Genomic DNA, 15,515 nt, shown 5'->3' with positions numbered 1-15,515 from the left:
GTGGGAAGCAAGCATCTGTGCTCATCCTCAGGAAAAGGGGCAAGGTAGAGATCAGTTAGTTGACTTTAGCTGTGAAAACTAATTTTGAAGGACAGAATAATTTAAAATATGGAGATAAATGTATGTGCTGTGAGATGCAAAATGATTTGTCAAAGAAAGAGCTGGTATCATTTGTTCATAAGGCAGTTTATTTTCTAGAGTAATCTCATTTAACTGGACTGTTGTAAAATCTGTGGGGAGGGGGCTACAGAGGATATTGCTATATAACTACTCAAACTGAGGTTTAGATTGACATTAGGATGACTGTAAGATAAATGAAGAAGGAGCTTACAGTTCCTCCTTTAAATGGAAGTAGAAGCAAATTGTCCTTTGGGTCAGAAAGGATCCCTGGGGGTCTCTAGTCCAACCCTGTGCTCAAAGCAAGGCAACCCTCGAGTCAGATAATGTTCCTCAGGGCCATGTCAAGCTGAGTTCTGAAGATATTGATGGATGGAGATAGCCAGCCTCCCTGGGCACCTGCTCAAGTGTTCAACCTCCCTGGCCAGATAATAGGCTGATGAGATATTATTAAAGGAATTCCTCAAGGATAAGTTAATACTCTTGTTAACTGACCATGGCACATAGATGTAGGAGTTTTTGTTGCTGATGTTTCTTGATGACAGGTTTTGAAAAGTGTTCTCAGGGTGACAGTGAGATAGAGTAACCTGTAGAAAGAGCTGAGGGCCAATATGAAAGGAACAGAATGAGTAATGTGGGCAAATGTGTTCTTGCAAAGACTTTCTTACCAGGAATTTTTCTTTGATTTGGAAAAAAATAGAAAGGGAAAAAGATGCAGATGCACTAGTTGGTAATTGGGTAGATTTTAAGTCAATGATACAGTGGGGACAGAAGAAAGGCAAATGTGATCTTGGGACACAACACTTGAGACAGGTATTTCTATTAGAGCATGGTGGTACATTCTGGAGTGATCAGGGGACTGGTAAGCCTGTCATGGGAAAGGACACCAGGATTCCTTGGCCTTAGCAAGATGAAGGAGAAGAGGGAATATAATTACTGTTTATATGAGGGAGTGAACACTGTTTAAACTAAAAAGACAAATGTTGGCACAAGAACAAAGTGGTACACAGTGACCATGATGCAATTAAGAAGCAGCTTTCTAATTATCAGAACAATAAGATTCAAGATGAGTGTTCCATTATGAGCAATGGGGCAAAGAAACCTAACTACTTTTAAAATAAAGCTTGATTCATTTACGAAAAGAAATGTGACCTGGGTGTCTGGGATAGTAGGGACTGATTTCAACACCACAGGAGATTCATTCCTCTCCCCTGTGCCAGTGTGTCTGTACAAGTAAACAAATTATCTTAATTCTTCCACAAATATTTGTTGAAAATCATTATATCATTCAGGGAATAGCCAAAACTTTTTGTTCTTTCTCTGAGAATGGTCAGGCAAGGATACATATTTACAAAAAAACATAGTTTCATGATAGATATCCATTATAGTACTGTTTTACGTATCTTTGAATACCTATTTTGGATATAAGTACTAAAAAAGAGTACTTTACGTGTTCATTTTGAAATTGGTAATCAGTTTATTAATTCATGTTTTTCTAACACATAACAAAACTGAAAAAAGAAAGTTTAAAATTACTATGGATGGGATAGGTGATGTATTCCTGATAGTTTCTGTTAGGTTGGCCCTCTTGGAACTCTCAGTTCTAGGGTGCCCCTTTCTTCCTCCTGTTGCATTAATGGAGTCTGAGCTGACAAGGACTTCATAGCTAAGTACAAAACCTGCTAATCAAAAGAATGAATTCACTTTTATAATGATTATGTTCTATTTTTCTTCACAGGGAATAACAATTCGCCCACTCGTGGAGTTTCTTGATGTCAAAAGGTCAAATAAAAAGCAGCCTGCTGTCAGTGAAGAGATTTATAACAGGGTATGTTGCAGCTTCAGTATCATGGGTGAAACCCTGGTATAGATGAAATTCCTAGTCACGTTCAGACAGACAAGCATTCAGCATCAGTATTATGGAGAGGGTGTACTAGAATTCTTTTTGATAGCTGTTATAAGCACAATAAATGTAAAGTTTATGTTTAACTTTTGGCAATTACAAAAATGATTGTTACATGTCCTTATTTTGGAATCTCCCACTTTTTTAATTGTTCAGATCTAGAAGTAAATTAACTTTCTGTAGTTTATTTCCCACAAGAGATACATGTTATTTTATAATTCAGCTACATCAGGAAACCTTTGGCTTTATTTAATTACATTATACTGCATTTGATTTAATCTAATTAAACAATGCAAACTTGTCTTAAACACACTCTTAAACTTACTAAACTCATACATCATCAACCTGTTTATGAATATGTGTTTGGTACATGTGTGTCTCCAATTGTTGCAGATTATTAGCCATGCATCTTCTTGAATGCATTTCTCCTTGCAGCATACCTGAGGCAAATGGTTTGAAATTTCAAAAGGGAAAAATAGTAAGGGCCACATTTGGGAAAGAAGCCAATCTAGGCATCTAAAAGTCTGTCCTTTTAGAGCTTATCCTTTGGACATGTCTACCAGGGTTTTTCCCTGAGACTGAGAAACCCCTGTGATGGTTCCTGAATGAAAAGCAAACATGCTGCCTCTGGGATCAAGTGAGACCTTAGCTGAACTGATTCAGTTTTTCCTAATTGACACTCAGGAAGAGTGTGTTTCTAATATTAGGTGGACAGGATGCTTTAAGATGATACAAATTCCTAAAATAGGATCTCGGGACCTAATGCTGGCTCTTGGTTCTGTCTGTGCATCCTGAGGGGCTGGTGCTGATGTAGGGAGCTTCTGTCCTCTGAGATTCTCTTCTCCACAGAGTCATACTTGCCTCACTGTCAGGCCTGGGGAAGTTCCAGGCATAACAGTGAGTGGTTAGGGAATTTCAAGTAAGTGAAAATATGGGAAAAACCTTAAGTTTCAGGCAGGAGCTGAGCAAGATTGACATTGAGGAAATTAGCAACTAACTTCTGTCCTTTTGTGGCTGTGAGCTAAGGAAGATTCAGGGGGAAAGAAACAGATTCTTTGAGCTTGGTTTGGACTGCTTTTGGTAGGACTGAAGCATTGTCCTGAGTTGTGACTAGATGTTTAAAATAAGTTGGAAACTAAGAGGGTCTAAGGACAAGGAAAGTGATGTCTGTAAGTTTATGTAATGAACCAATGTTTTCTTTTAGTTCTTTGACCATGTGAAGACTGGAATTGAAGATGTGTGTGGACACTGGGGTCACAACTTTTGGAGAGATAAGTAAGAATGGAAACTCTTTGTTATGCAGCAGAGGTTGAAACGGCTCTGCAGCAACAAACAAAGGCTGTTGGGCATCACATTTCATTTTCAGCATTTATTCTTGAAAGCATATGGTTGTTTTTAGAACATGTGGGTTTCAAAGGGAAAGTAGCAAAACAATGTCTTTTACTAAACCACAAGCAAGTAGAACAGAATCTCCAGCTGGGAAGAGAGGCAGCCCTCTGATCCCAGGGTGAAGGATGGTACCTTCTGAGGGTGCATGATTCTGACTGTTGCAGAGCATTTCCTGTATGTCTGCTGAGCCTTTTTTCCCACCCAGCTGTCCTCCTGCAAGCTGTATTTCTTAGGGCAGTTAAGTGATGGGTTAGTTTCCTGTTTGACAGTAAACATACAAAAGCTAGTGGATTTCCTCTAGAAAGATCAAGGCAGCAGCTGGCATGAGATACATGAGAGGTCCTAATGGCAGGCAGCTCCACAGCTCTTGATGGTATTCCTTAAGACTTAGTATCAGTTAAGAAGATTACCCCTGGCAATATCTGAATAATTCATATTTTTACTTTATCTGCTGAATCATCATCATCATTAGGTTGGATCTAATTCCTTTTACGTCCAAATTCTTTAGACCCAAAGCATGGGCACTGCTCAGCGCCCTCTAGTCTCTGCTCCAAGAAGAATTTAAGTGTTTTATATAAAGAGAGAACAGCACCAGCAGGAATGGCTGAGGAGAGCCCTCTCCAAATGACTTGGGGGTGACACAGTGAGGACGCTTTCCTGACGGATGTGTGACATGGGTGCAACTTTTCTTTACTTAGCCTGGTTCTCCTCCAGTCTGTGTGAGATCTTTAATGAAAAGATTGCAGAGCTATGGAGAGTTCCAACTCTTCATGACCTTCACACCCAAATTCAAGAATAATTTCAGAATGTCTGGAGGGCAAAATATTTTCTGACAAACAAAATCAACACCAGCTGTAATCAATATTTTTTCACTAAGCATCCAAGAGGGTGCAGTTGCTTTAGAGAAAGGGACAACTTCTAAAGTTTTACTAAAGCAGGCTAAAATTTCAAAGAAAAAGCAGTTGATGCAAATTTTGGCCTTTTATTTGTTATTACAGTAAATATTTAATGTTCTCTTTGTCTTGATGGAAACAGAGAATTAAAAATAATATTTTGTAATAACAGAATACCAAAAGTTTAAAGTTGCTTCTAGGGAGACTGCCCATTAATATATTAACCTATCTAACCTACTAAGACTATCTGAAGTGAAGTGGAAATTGACCCTTTCTTAGGTTACTCAGCATTAGGTTGTTAACATGAACAGACACAGTCCCAGACAATAAAGTCCTTTAAAATTTCATTAACTGCAATATATTGGCTTTCCTTAACTATGCACAGTAGGAATTAACTGGTTGGGCTGGTTTGCCTCATGTACAGGTTTAAAAAGTTTGACAATAAATACCTGCGAAGACTTCTAATCCGTGAGAACCAGCCCAAATCCAGCATCGTTTCTTTATACAAGAAGCTAGAGATCAAGCATGCCATTGAGATGGCAGAGAGTGGAATGATAAGCAAGGTGCCATCGTCAGTGTCTCTCAGGTAAGCGAGCAATGCCAGCACGCCCAAGCGGCTCAGCTGGGTCACACAATTTATTTCACAGCCCGGGCTGTAGGCAGGATGATCACTTTGAGTTGGGATTCTGTGTGTCCTAATGTCACCAGAACAGCGAGAGGATGTGAAACAAGAGCCTTTTGCCTGTAGCTTCAGGTGAAGTGCTGTGTTCTTCCGGCGTGTGTCGTTTTGCTGGGACAGCTGCTCGCTGGCACATCCATCTGCCCTGCAGAGCAGAGGGGCACTCGAACCATGCCTGCCTGCCTACTGAGAACAGCTACAAGGGAAGCCCCAGGGGCATTTTGAATAGTACCTAAATACAGTGTACAAATTACTGTAATTTTTATCACATTTTACATCTTACTGCAGATTCAAATGAAATCAGGATTTCATTTCTGCATGTTACATTTTCACCTATTACTTGGTTGTTTTGAAATGTTTCCACCTCTAACAAAGAAAATAATTCAAATGTCATTCCTGACCATAAAAATAAAAAAATTCTCTCTCTCTCTCCCTCCCTCTCTCTCTCCCCCTCTCCCCTATTTTCCTTTTTTTTATTCTGCCACAGTGACTATCATGAAGGCAAGATAAAGCCCCTTTCTCCCACTGAAATGGAAAACATGCGAGAAATATTAACAAAGAATCTCTACCAAATACGACACCGAGTAAGGATGAACTTTTGCCTACATAAATATCCCACTGCTCTTGTAATATACTGATTATCTTCTTAACACATCTTTGAGCTGGTACATCTGCTCTATCGTATAATAACAAATAATGCTCTTATTTACCTCTGTTGTCTTGAATCTATATCCTCTCATATGTACAGTAGCATATTCACATTCCTCTGTGTAAATACTTGATCTTATACTATTGATAAAGCTTAATGTTTTTGTCTTATTACCTCTGATGCAACCACAGTATTAAAGTAGGATCATAGCTGCCAATTCAACCCAACATTGTCTGCTTGTATCAGTATATTGGTCACTTCATGATATGGGATTAGATTTCCTATTTGCCTCCAGTTGTGAAAATGTTTGTATTAAGAGCAGAGATGATAAACTGAAAAAATAGTGAAATAAAAGCAAAAGGACATTTCACATTTGTCCTCCTGTGGCTAAGTAGTTTGAATGCCTGAGCCCTTGGAAAACATTCAAAAACTGAGCAAGCTTCAGCTTCCTGGAGGTAAAAATGACTTCCCTCTAGGGGACTCATCACTTTCAAATATGTGTCCTCTGCTGACATACTGACCAAGCTACTACAGTGTGGGGGTAAACACGGTGTTAAGCCAGCTTCTTCCATTTTGTCTTTCATTATAAATATCAGCAGGTTAAAAAAAAATGAACCAAAACAAACAACAAAAAAAAACCCAGGTGGTTGTGAAGCAGATGAATAAAAACATTCTCAGCATAATTATTGTTCTTGTTCTTAATCATCTGCAATACGATCTTGTTCACAAGGATTTATGATGCTTATTAAAGCAAAAAGCCTGTTTTTACCTGTTCATACAGTCCAGCACATTTGACATCATGCTTTCCAGGCTGTGATCACTGCTTTTCCGTTTCAGACAATGTCCTACAACCGACATAGCCTGGCTGCAGACGCAAGTGAGAAGCAGGCCAAAGAAATTCTGATCCGTCGCCGGCACAGCCTTCGGGAGAGCCTGAGGAAAACCAACAGCCTGTCAAGGGAAAGACCGGTACTTGCAGCTTGTGCTGTTTTTTGGCTTTTTTTTTTTTTTTTTGTCAGTTTTTTTTTTTTTAATTTTAATTTGTATTGAAAGCAGCTCTTTGTAGCTAACTGTCATGCAGAAAAAGCAATCTTCTGACATTCAGGGATAAATCCTGAATTTGAAAGACAACTGCACATGTAATATCACACTTACACCTTGAGCTGCACACATGAGCCCCTTAATTTGCATTGACACCTTCAGCAAGGCTGCAGTCTTGTAGAATGTGATATGGGACTGGGATCTGCTGCCATAATTTTACCTCAGAGAAGCTGGACAGGCTCTGTACACAATGTAGGTATGATCAATATTCTCTATTAGTATTTTGATGAAGTGTGATGATTAAAGGTTAAAAATGACTTTGAGATAGAAAATCTTCTTATAATAAGCTCCAAAATATAGGAGAGGACTTTTGACCACACCAGTCAGTGCAAGCTCTTCACTTGAAAAATATTGTATGCTCTTTAGTATTCATAAAATGTAGTCAGGCCTTCAGATTTTGACACTGGTTAGGAAAACTGTTTCCACTTCCAAGGATTGCTGTGGCATGATAATATTTGCCTCTCTGATGCAATCCTGCAGTTCAAAACTTCCAACCTTATTGGAATGGAGCACACTAATTAGGCAGGGAAACTGATCCTTTGGGCCATATCAGGTATCAAGGAAATTAGCCATCTGTGAATATGTATTTTCATGTTACAGGAGTATTTAGTGACTGTTGTCTTCACTGATACAGTTGTCCTTCAGCAGTGGAGGCTGGAATAATGTCTCCAAAAGGCTGATAATGTCTCATTAGGTGGTCATTACCAGAGCTACTGTGGTGTTAATTATGACAACAAGACTGTTCCTGAAGGATTTTTTTTCTTCTTAACCACAGTTACATATGTTATCTTTTTCATACAATTAAATTATTTACTGTGTGTAATAGTGAGCAGACTCAGCAGGACTTTTGGGGCAGGGGAAGAAAAAGGATGTCTGATAACTTTCTAAAACACACCAGCTATAATTTTAGGAATAATTATCCTTGGATAAATCCTCCACAGAGGGAAGAGGAGAAAGAGGAAAATAATAAAAATCCAAAGAGGAAAAATCTCTAAGGGAAAATAAATTTCCTTTCAGGTTCCCCTTGGGTCTGCCACAAGTAATGGTATTAGCATAGGAGAGCTGGTAGACTGTAAAGATTTTAAAAATCTGTGTAGCAAATGTAAGAAAGGATGACCTTGAGAAACTTTTGAATTTTAAAAAAAAGCAACTTGTCCTGGAAAGTACCTCTCATGTTCTAGAAGAATGAAGTGTGGTCTGTTCCCAGAGCCTTTAAATCTTAGTCTGGGGAAAACAAGGATTTTGTGCCCTGAACTGGTAAATGATCATGCTGGTGCCTAACTTCCTCATCAACTTCAGTGTGACTAGTCAACTGTATAAAGTCATTTATATGTATAAAGTGCTTGCAGGATCAGAATGCAGATTAGTTCTTGAGTCCAAGCTACAGTCTCACCCAGATTTTTGCAGCTGACTAATAAAAAGTTTTAAACAAGTTTTAAGCTGCACAAAGTGCCGTGCTTGTGGCATTTGCCTTCCTGAGGAAAGCTTGTGCAGGCAAGGTTGAGGTTAGAGACCATACATTTATTAACTCTGATCTCAGAGGGCATTTCACTAGGTTTTCATTTGATTAAACTGCTTGAGATTATTCAGTCTTTACCTTGGTTAGCACAGCCTTCAGCCAGCAATCAGCACTGAGTGTGTAGTAAAAGATCACATATTAGCTAATTCAAAACTACTCTCCAGCCCTTTAGCTACAGAAACCTGTTCAAGCCTCAGTTGTGTATCTTAACATGCATTATGCAGGTCCACTAGGCTGCAGTGACTTAAAATGTTTTGGTTTTCTTTGCATGCAGGCTGCAGCAAATACAAAAAGATTTCTTTCACTTCCTAAAAACACTAAACTCCCAGAGAAACTACGAGTGAGAAATAAAACATCTTCCAGAGGTAATGGAATTTTTATGCTTTTCTCTTGTTGTGCTGCAGTCATGTTGCTTACATAGAAGGAAGGTTTTTCCAGGGATAATACAGAGAAATAAGCAAACTAGAGCATTTAAAACAGTGTGTCTTAAAGCAGAAATGTGAGTGCAGAGAAATGCCCTGGACAGCAGGGTTTTGTGGGGAATTCTCACTTCCTGTCCCATACTGGCATAGTCCTCCCAGCACATCTCCTCATGTCAGCAGGCAGCTGCCTGCTGCACTTCTGCACCAGGAACACTGCCATGGCTCATTCTTCTCATCTTTATTCCATAATCCAGATATCCCTCCTGGATTATGAACCTATTTGGTTCTTTTCTCTCTGGGGTCAGGGTAGAGGACACTGCTCTGAGAAGCAAACCAGAGTGGGTAATGAGGACATTAGATCTAGTTTATTGTTCTCATGAAGAACTCAAAATGCTGTGGTTTACAAGGTTTATAACCAAATTGTTAACTTTTTTCCTCTGCCTAAACTCACAAATGTTTCATAGTGTAGTTCTTGAGTTCTAACAAAAAAAAAAAAATTTAAAATCTGCTGGAGCACAATATTTGATGTGAAAACTTTGCCCAATTCTATATCTTACTTTTGATACTGGTTTCATTACCATGCTTATACTCGGGAGCATTTTCTTTCATGATAAGCTGTCATAATGATCTCTTGCTGGGAAGAAGAAACCTGTGCAGAGTTTCTAAAATTTCCTGATCTCCACCCCAATTAGTTTTCCACTATTCCCAATTAATTTAACAATAGACTGTGCTTTTGTCTGTTAATAGTGATATCATTGCTCTCCTGAGTGTAGGATGCCTTTTATTCTGTAGTTAGTCTGCAGAGGTCACCTACTGTCACCTAGCATTAAAGAGAAAATATGCCTCCAGATTATTAAATTGTCAAAAAATATATTATTTGACATATTTAGAAGGGAAAAAGCCTGAAAACACAGTCTGATGAAGACCTGCCTTGATATATAATTATCTGGGTGAATGGACAATTACATGGTGATATAGTTTGTTGACCCCTTCCTCACCTTTTTAAAAGAAATAACATGAAGGCTACTAATCTAATTTGTTCATATGACAGTTGCACAGTTGTTTACTTTGATGTATTTAAAACATCATATCTGATTTAAGTCTAAGAACAAATCTGACTCGTTCATTGTTAAAATAATTATCAAATTACTCAAGTGTGCAAGTTTTGATGAAGATGCTAATTCTTTTTAAAGAAGTCTGATGGGGAAAAATATATGCACATGTGCACATCCAGACTATCTCCAGCTTGGTTTACCTGGCAATGATCATTTAAGGGCATTCTCTAAGCAATGATGCCACCTTTCCCTGGAGCATATTCTACCCTGCTCTGAGTGGGAGGAAGAGTCTGCAGCACTTGCGACCTATAAGATTTGCCCTGTTGATTCTGTTTCATGTCTTACATTCAGCCTTATTAAGGATGGGATATTTCCACCCATCCGTACATTGACCTTGAGAGATCCTTTGCCTGGTAAGAGTATTGATGTCCTTTTCAAAAGTCAAGTTTCTAGAGCCCCTGTTCATCTTGTGCTCTAGAAATGCCTCTCAGTTTAAATTTCATGAGATGTGGGGCTGAGAAATCTCATTTTGGTATCCTACTTGGATGTAAGCAGGGACTAGACCCTAAGCTCAGAGAGATGCAGTTTTTTCTGTCCAGAGAACTGGAAATTTTCCAGAACTGGGAAAATGCCGCTTCAATCAAGGGACCACTTGGCAATCAAGGAGCAGCTGAGTGAGGCCTTTCTAAAAATCACATTTTTGAGGGTAGGGATGTTTTTAAGTCAAATCTATCCCCTGTTTTGGCAGAGTTAAGAGGCTGTCCTGGGTCTAATCAGAAAGCACTGAATATAGAAAAATATGGGGAAACTTTATTCTATGACTGCAAGGGCTCTGTGTGCTGTTACTCAAATACTCCTGAAACAGTTATATTCTACACCTAAAACTATACTTTTGTTTTCAATTAACAGTGGGTGACAGCAGTGACTCTGAGCTGGATGCTGCTACCACAGTGCTCAATCTAAGGCCCAGAGCAGGGAAAATCTTGAGAGACCAGAGACTGAGACAACAGAGGCCACTACCTGAGTTTAGGGTGGAATGGAAGAACGAAGTTGACGGGAGCCAGGACGGACGAGGAGAGCAGCAGGACCCAAGCACCTTGCCTCAGCCATCCATTGCATTCAGGCAGCCACTGCTGACGAGACCAAGATTTGGCACTTTGAGCAGGGAAGATTTGACTGCAGACCATGGGTCAGCAAGACCTATGCCACCACCACGGCTAGTTAGGCAGGCATCGCAAGGTGACAGGCAGAGAAATAAGCCTGAGAACCAGCTGTACTGAACATAGCCAAAGGAGAACTATTGATAATAAACCATGGACATACTGAGTCAGGATTCTAAACGATCTGATCAGACTGTGGGATCCATTAAAATAACAAAACAAGCCTCCATCTGGGTCTAACCACTTCCATTCGAGTTAAGTCAACTCCATTAACTAAGTGAAAGGAATACTGCAGCAATTGCAGCGTTAAAGATACAAAAAATGATATATCTCTTTTACAAATAACTTATGGCAATGCTTTAATTTAATTACATTATTTCCACTGTAAAAATAGTATGGAAATGTGCCTTATCACATCATCTCTCATGGAACCAAGTCACGAAGGTTCAATACCCAGTTTTCCATTGAAGTCATTGTTGAAAGTCCAGTGATGAATAGATTCTTAAAAATACCCCCAAATTTGTGTATCATTTCAGATTTTATTTATAACCAATACTTGTTTTAACCAGAGCATCAACATGAATACCACTGAAAATTGCACAATGCACCTATCATATAGACTTCTAAAGAAGAATAAATATATTTCTGAAGCCTAGTTTGCTCGAAGATCTCTGATGCAGAAAAAGAGGAAGAAGAGAAGAAACAAGATGTAGGGGAATTGCAAATAAGGCTTAAAAAAAGGACTTGCAACAAAGACCTGAATAGCTTGAATTTTTACTTTCTGAATTTTTGGCAATATGTTACCTTCAAAAGGTACCAAAGAAAAACTGAATTACCTTGGCTTTCACTTATGTCAGCAAGAACTGAGAGCGCTTAGCAGGACACCAGAAGGCCTAAAACCAGAAAACTTCAAATGGATAAATAATGTTTTGAATCAAAATTGCTTTTTTGCACCTTAGTTACTTGGTTGCAATGTAATGCAAACACAGCAGTAGAATAGTTGCAGAGCACTGCGCGTAGACAAAGCGAGCAGTCTCCTGTTTGAGTCAGGGACCACTGAGACTCAAGAAAGCTCGTGCTTGTGACCCTGGTTAATTTGTTTTACTTTTTGTTTCCTCATCTGTAAGAGGGGAAAGGTAATCTTTTCTTTGTCTGAGCTATGCACTCCAAGGAACAAGAATGTTCCATCTAATTTGTTTTTACAGAAAAGTAGCACAGTGGGGCCCTGGAATCAGCTGAAGTCCCTGTGCACCTTAATAACATGGATTTCTTGATCCTAGAATCAATGGCTGCCATTCGAGGGCGTATGGGAAGCATTAAAATAAATGATACTTAACTGTAGCTCTCAGGAATTTGCACTTTCTGTCCCACTTAATCTAAGTACTGAGCTTGCTTTAGCACAGATACACATTTCAGTACAATGCAGAAATAATTTTCTTTCTACTTGTTACAAAATTGACAATTTTCATTGAAGAATGTACACTGTGAAATCATAACTTTTCTCTTTCATTAGCACATTTCTAAATCTGTGGGCAATAAGATTGTTTTTTTTTTTTATTTAAGCTTGTTTTGAAAGAACTATTAAAAATCAGAGTTTCCTTTTAAAACCACAAAGTAGATTTGTTTCAAATGTTCATGGGTGGGGGTTGATAAGTGGGGATGTAAGAGTTTCCTTCTTCAAACAGCATTTCCAAAATACTTATTTTCATGTATGTATTTGAAATATCAAACCTTCCCAAACTCTTTCCTTAGGTCCTTTAGTCTTTTTCCTCTGTTCAAGCTATGGAAAATTCTGCTGTGTGGCAAACGCAAAGTCTAAGCTGCAGAGGAATGGCTCTGTGAACCCTCTAATTCTCAGTCAAATGTTCATGGGTATTCTCAACAAATTATTATTGTGGAAATCAATACTTAGCTGTCCTCTAACGATCATCTCCTGTTTGGAAATAAACTTGGGTTCAAGCAAAGCCAGCAAGTTTTGAAAACAAATTTAAATTTGTCTTTCAACGGGAAAGTACTTTCATCTCTACAATTGTCAGGGAATGCTATATCACTGCATTATTTGGATCACATTTGAATAAGAAAAAAGCCTTGAGTTGTGATTTCAGTTTTGAGACAACATCCTCTTTACAGATCAGATTGTTTAAATTAGCTGTTTTATATCAGGGCGATCCAAAATCTGACCAAATCAATAAATGTGAAATGTTGCACATCAACATTTAGTTTACTCTCTGTGGAGTTTTCTTGTTCGTGTGCTGGTAATGACCAAGCACTTGGTTTCTGTCTGGGGAGAGCTGCCTTTCATTTTTTTTTCAAACAGTTATTTTTTATGGCACAATTTTAAATAATGAATGCAGGTTTCAGGAACCTTACTGCTATGCCGGTTGCCCATTAAAGCAGGGCACGCTCACATTATTTGTGCTTAAAGTGGTGCCCCATAGTACAAGCACATCAATTTGAAGGTCATTTTTATGAAATACAGTCTTAAGCTCTTGGTGCTTCAAAACATGATAGCATGGTTTACCTTTCCAAAGCACTTGAAATCTACAGAATACAAGCATCAAGACACATCTCCAGCATGGTCATATTGTGAAGCAGAATTACAAATCTTCTGGGACTCTGTGTCCTTGCAAGCAACCCTCTGCCTTCCTCACTTCTGCTCTTCCCACCCTTTTCAGGCTCTTTTCCACTACTGCTGAATCAGACCCTTGCCGTGTCTGGAAACTGATGTCTGGATACTCTCCTTTTCAGTAGCAATGACAGCAGCAGGTGGCACAGGCGTTGTTCCAGTTAGCCCTTATCATTCAACTCTCACTCTGGTTTGGGTCAGAGGTTTGCCTTTGCCTTTTATTTTTTTCTTTTTTTTTTTCCTTTCCTGCAAAGGAAAAACACGTGAACACTTTTCTTGAGCCCCGCAGAGGAGACATCCTTCATGTTGTATCAGAGTTTGTCTGCAGGAGAATGAAATGCCCAATAAATCTGTCCTCGAGCACCATCTGATGGGGAAAGTCATGTATTGACGGAGGGACAACGTTTCTTGCTTTTTCAAGGAAACTGGATCTTCAGCAGTGACTGGGAAACTTGCCAAAGCCACATACAAATATTTTGCTTCCAGATGGACTCCCCAGTACACTCTGCAGTACAGATATTTTAATGCATTTTTGATGAAGAAAGTTCAGTTTAAGGGACAGTGGGAAAATACAGTTCCACTCTGAATTAGGGTTTTAAGGATTTCCTCCTCAGCTCCTGAGAGGCCTATAAATCAAAATAGGATAAGAAAGTAGGTCTAACAAGGCCTAGAGGAGATAGACACCCCACTGCCTTTTTTAGGCAGATACTTGGAAAAAAACCCAAGAATAATTTGCCAAAAGAGCTAAGATTTTAAGGGCTGTACTACTTTTGTACTAAAATATAATGCAAATTCCACTGAAACCAGTTCAACAAAAGAAAATCTTGCTACATAACAATTTAAAAATTAGAGAATATCCTTCTGTACTAAAGCCACATAGAAATCACATGGAAAAACAAAGTTAAAATTTTTGCCAAAATAACATGCCTTCTGTTATTAAGGGCATCTTGGGCTCTCTGGAAGCAAACACACTGCACCCTGCACCAACTTTTTCAAGAGCTGCCAAGTCCACCAATTCCAGACATCAGCTGACACTCCAAGAAATGCTTTAGCTGGTCATCATTTCCAAAATTGTCCAAGTTCTGTCAACATCCCCCAGCCCCTGAAGAAAAGATGAAAGATCTTGAAATTGGATGCTGAAATGCTTTTTGTACCACAAGAGCTCTGGTCCAATAAAAACATCCTTGTTAATGTGCATAAACATGGCACCCTAATTGCCACAGGTTTTGTTTCAAACAGTAATTTTTTGCCAAAAAAAAAGAAAGATAAATTTTAAATACTTCAGCTTACTTCAATTTTCCTCTCCAAGACCTCCCATTTATCAGATATTTGACAGAATGGAAGACTGGTTCTTACTGTGCAGCACATCTCAAAAAATAGTTCCTTGATACTGAGATTTAAAATAATTAAAACTTTGAATTAATTTCTCTTTGTAAATTAAACCAGAAGTTTTTAAAGACTTCCCTTTAAAATAAGCTGTATATTCTTTCATTTCTAAAACCAGTCTGACCTCCATTCACAATCATTTGATTCTTAAAGTTCAGGCTCCAGTACACTCTTACAAGATTCATGATCAGCTCTTTGTGAATTAGTCTTCAATATTATAGCAATAACAGCACAAGCAAATCCTGGGTTTTCAAATGCCAAAGTGCCAGGGTGTAAAGGATCATTTACCCAAGGGTATCCTGCAACACCCACAACCAGATTGGCACTGGCAGTACCCACACAGGTTCCCAGCAGCAGGAATGTTATGGCACTACAGAGAACCTGAAGTAATGAGCAAGCCAGGTCACGAACAACACTACTCCTATTTTGTTGCTGCATTATCTGCTCAATAATCCACTTGTTCTCAGAAGATGAGAATTGTACTGACCTCTGTGATGGTGCTGCAGTGAGTACATTCAGAAGAAATAAAATTACAAGAAATGAAGGTCTGCAGAAGTGGTGTATTGGGTTTGCATGGCAAGGTTTTGGTAGCAGGGGGATATAGTGGTGGCTTCTC

The 15,515-nt window shown here is 38.8% G+C and overlaps 1 protein-coding gene across 1 annotated transcript in view; it reads left to right on the top strand.

Moving 5' to 3' along the window:
* Positions 1-11,007, top strand: part of SLC9A2 (solute carrier family 9 member A2) — a gene marked incomplete at both ends in the record, with an annotated part of 31,725 nt that extends 20,718 nt beyond the window's left edge. Inside the window, 7 exons of the mRNA XM_084226130.1 lie at positions 1,856-1,945; positions 3,225-3,295; positions 4,727-4,888; positions 5,469-5,565; positions 6,468-6,599; positions 8,525-8,615; positions 10,637-11,007. Coding sequence (XP_084082256.1) covers positions 1,856-1,945; positions 3,225-3,295; positions 4,727-4,888; positions 5,469-5,565; positions 6,468-6,599; positions 8,525-8,615; positions 10,637-11,007 — 1,014 coding nt within the window. The remainder of the gene's footprint in view (positions 1-1,855; positions 1,946-3,224; positions 3,296-4,726; positions 4,889-5,468; positions 5,566-6,467; positions 6,600-8,524; positions 8,616-10,636) is intronic.
* Between the last annotated feature and the right edge of the window lie 4,508 nt (positions 11,008-15,515).

The sequence above is a fragment of the Fringilla coelebs genome (assembly GCF_963513975.1).
Source record: "Fringilla coelebs genome assembly, chromosome: 2".
NCBI lineage: Eukaryota > Metazoa > Chordata > Aves > Passeriformes > Fringillidae > Fringilla > Fringilla coelebs.
The sequence above is the reverse complement of the archived record's forward strand: the minus strand, read 5'-3'. Positions and strand labels throughout refer to the sequence as shown.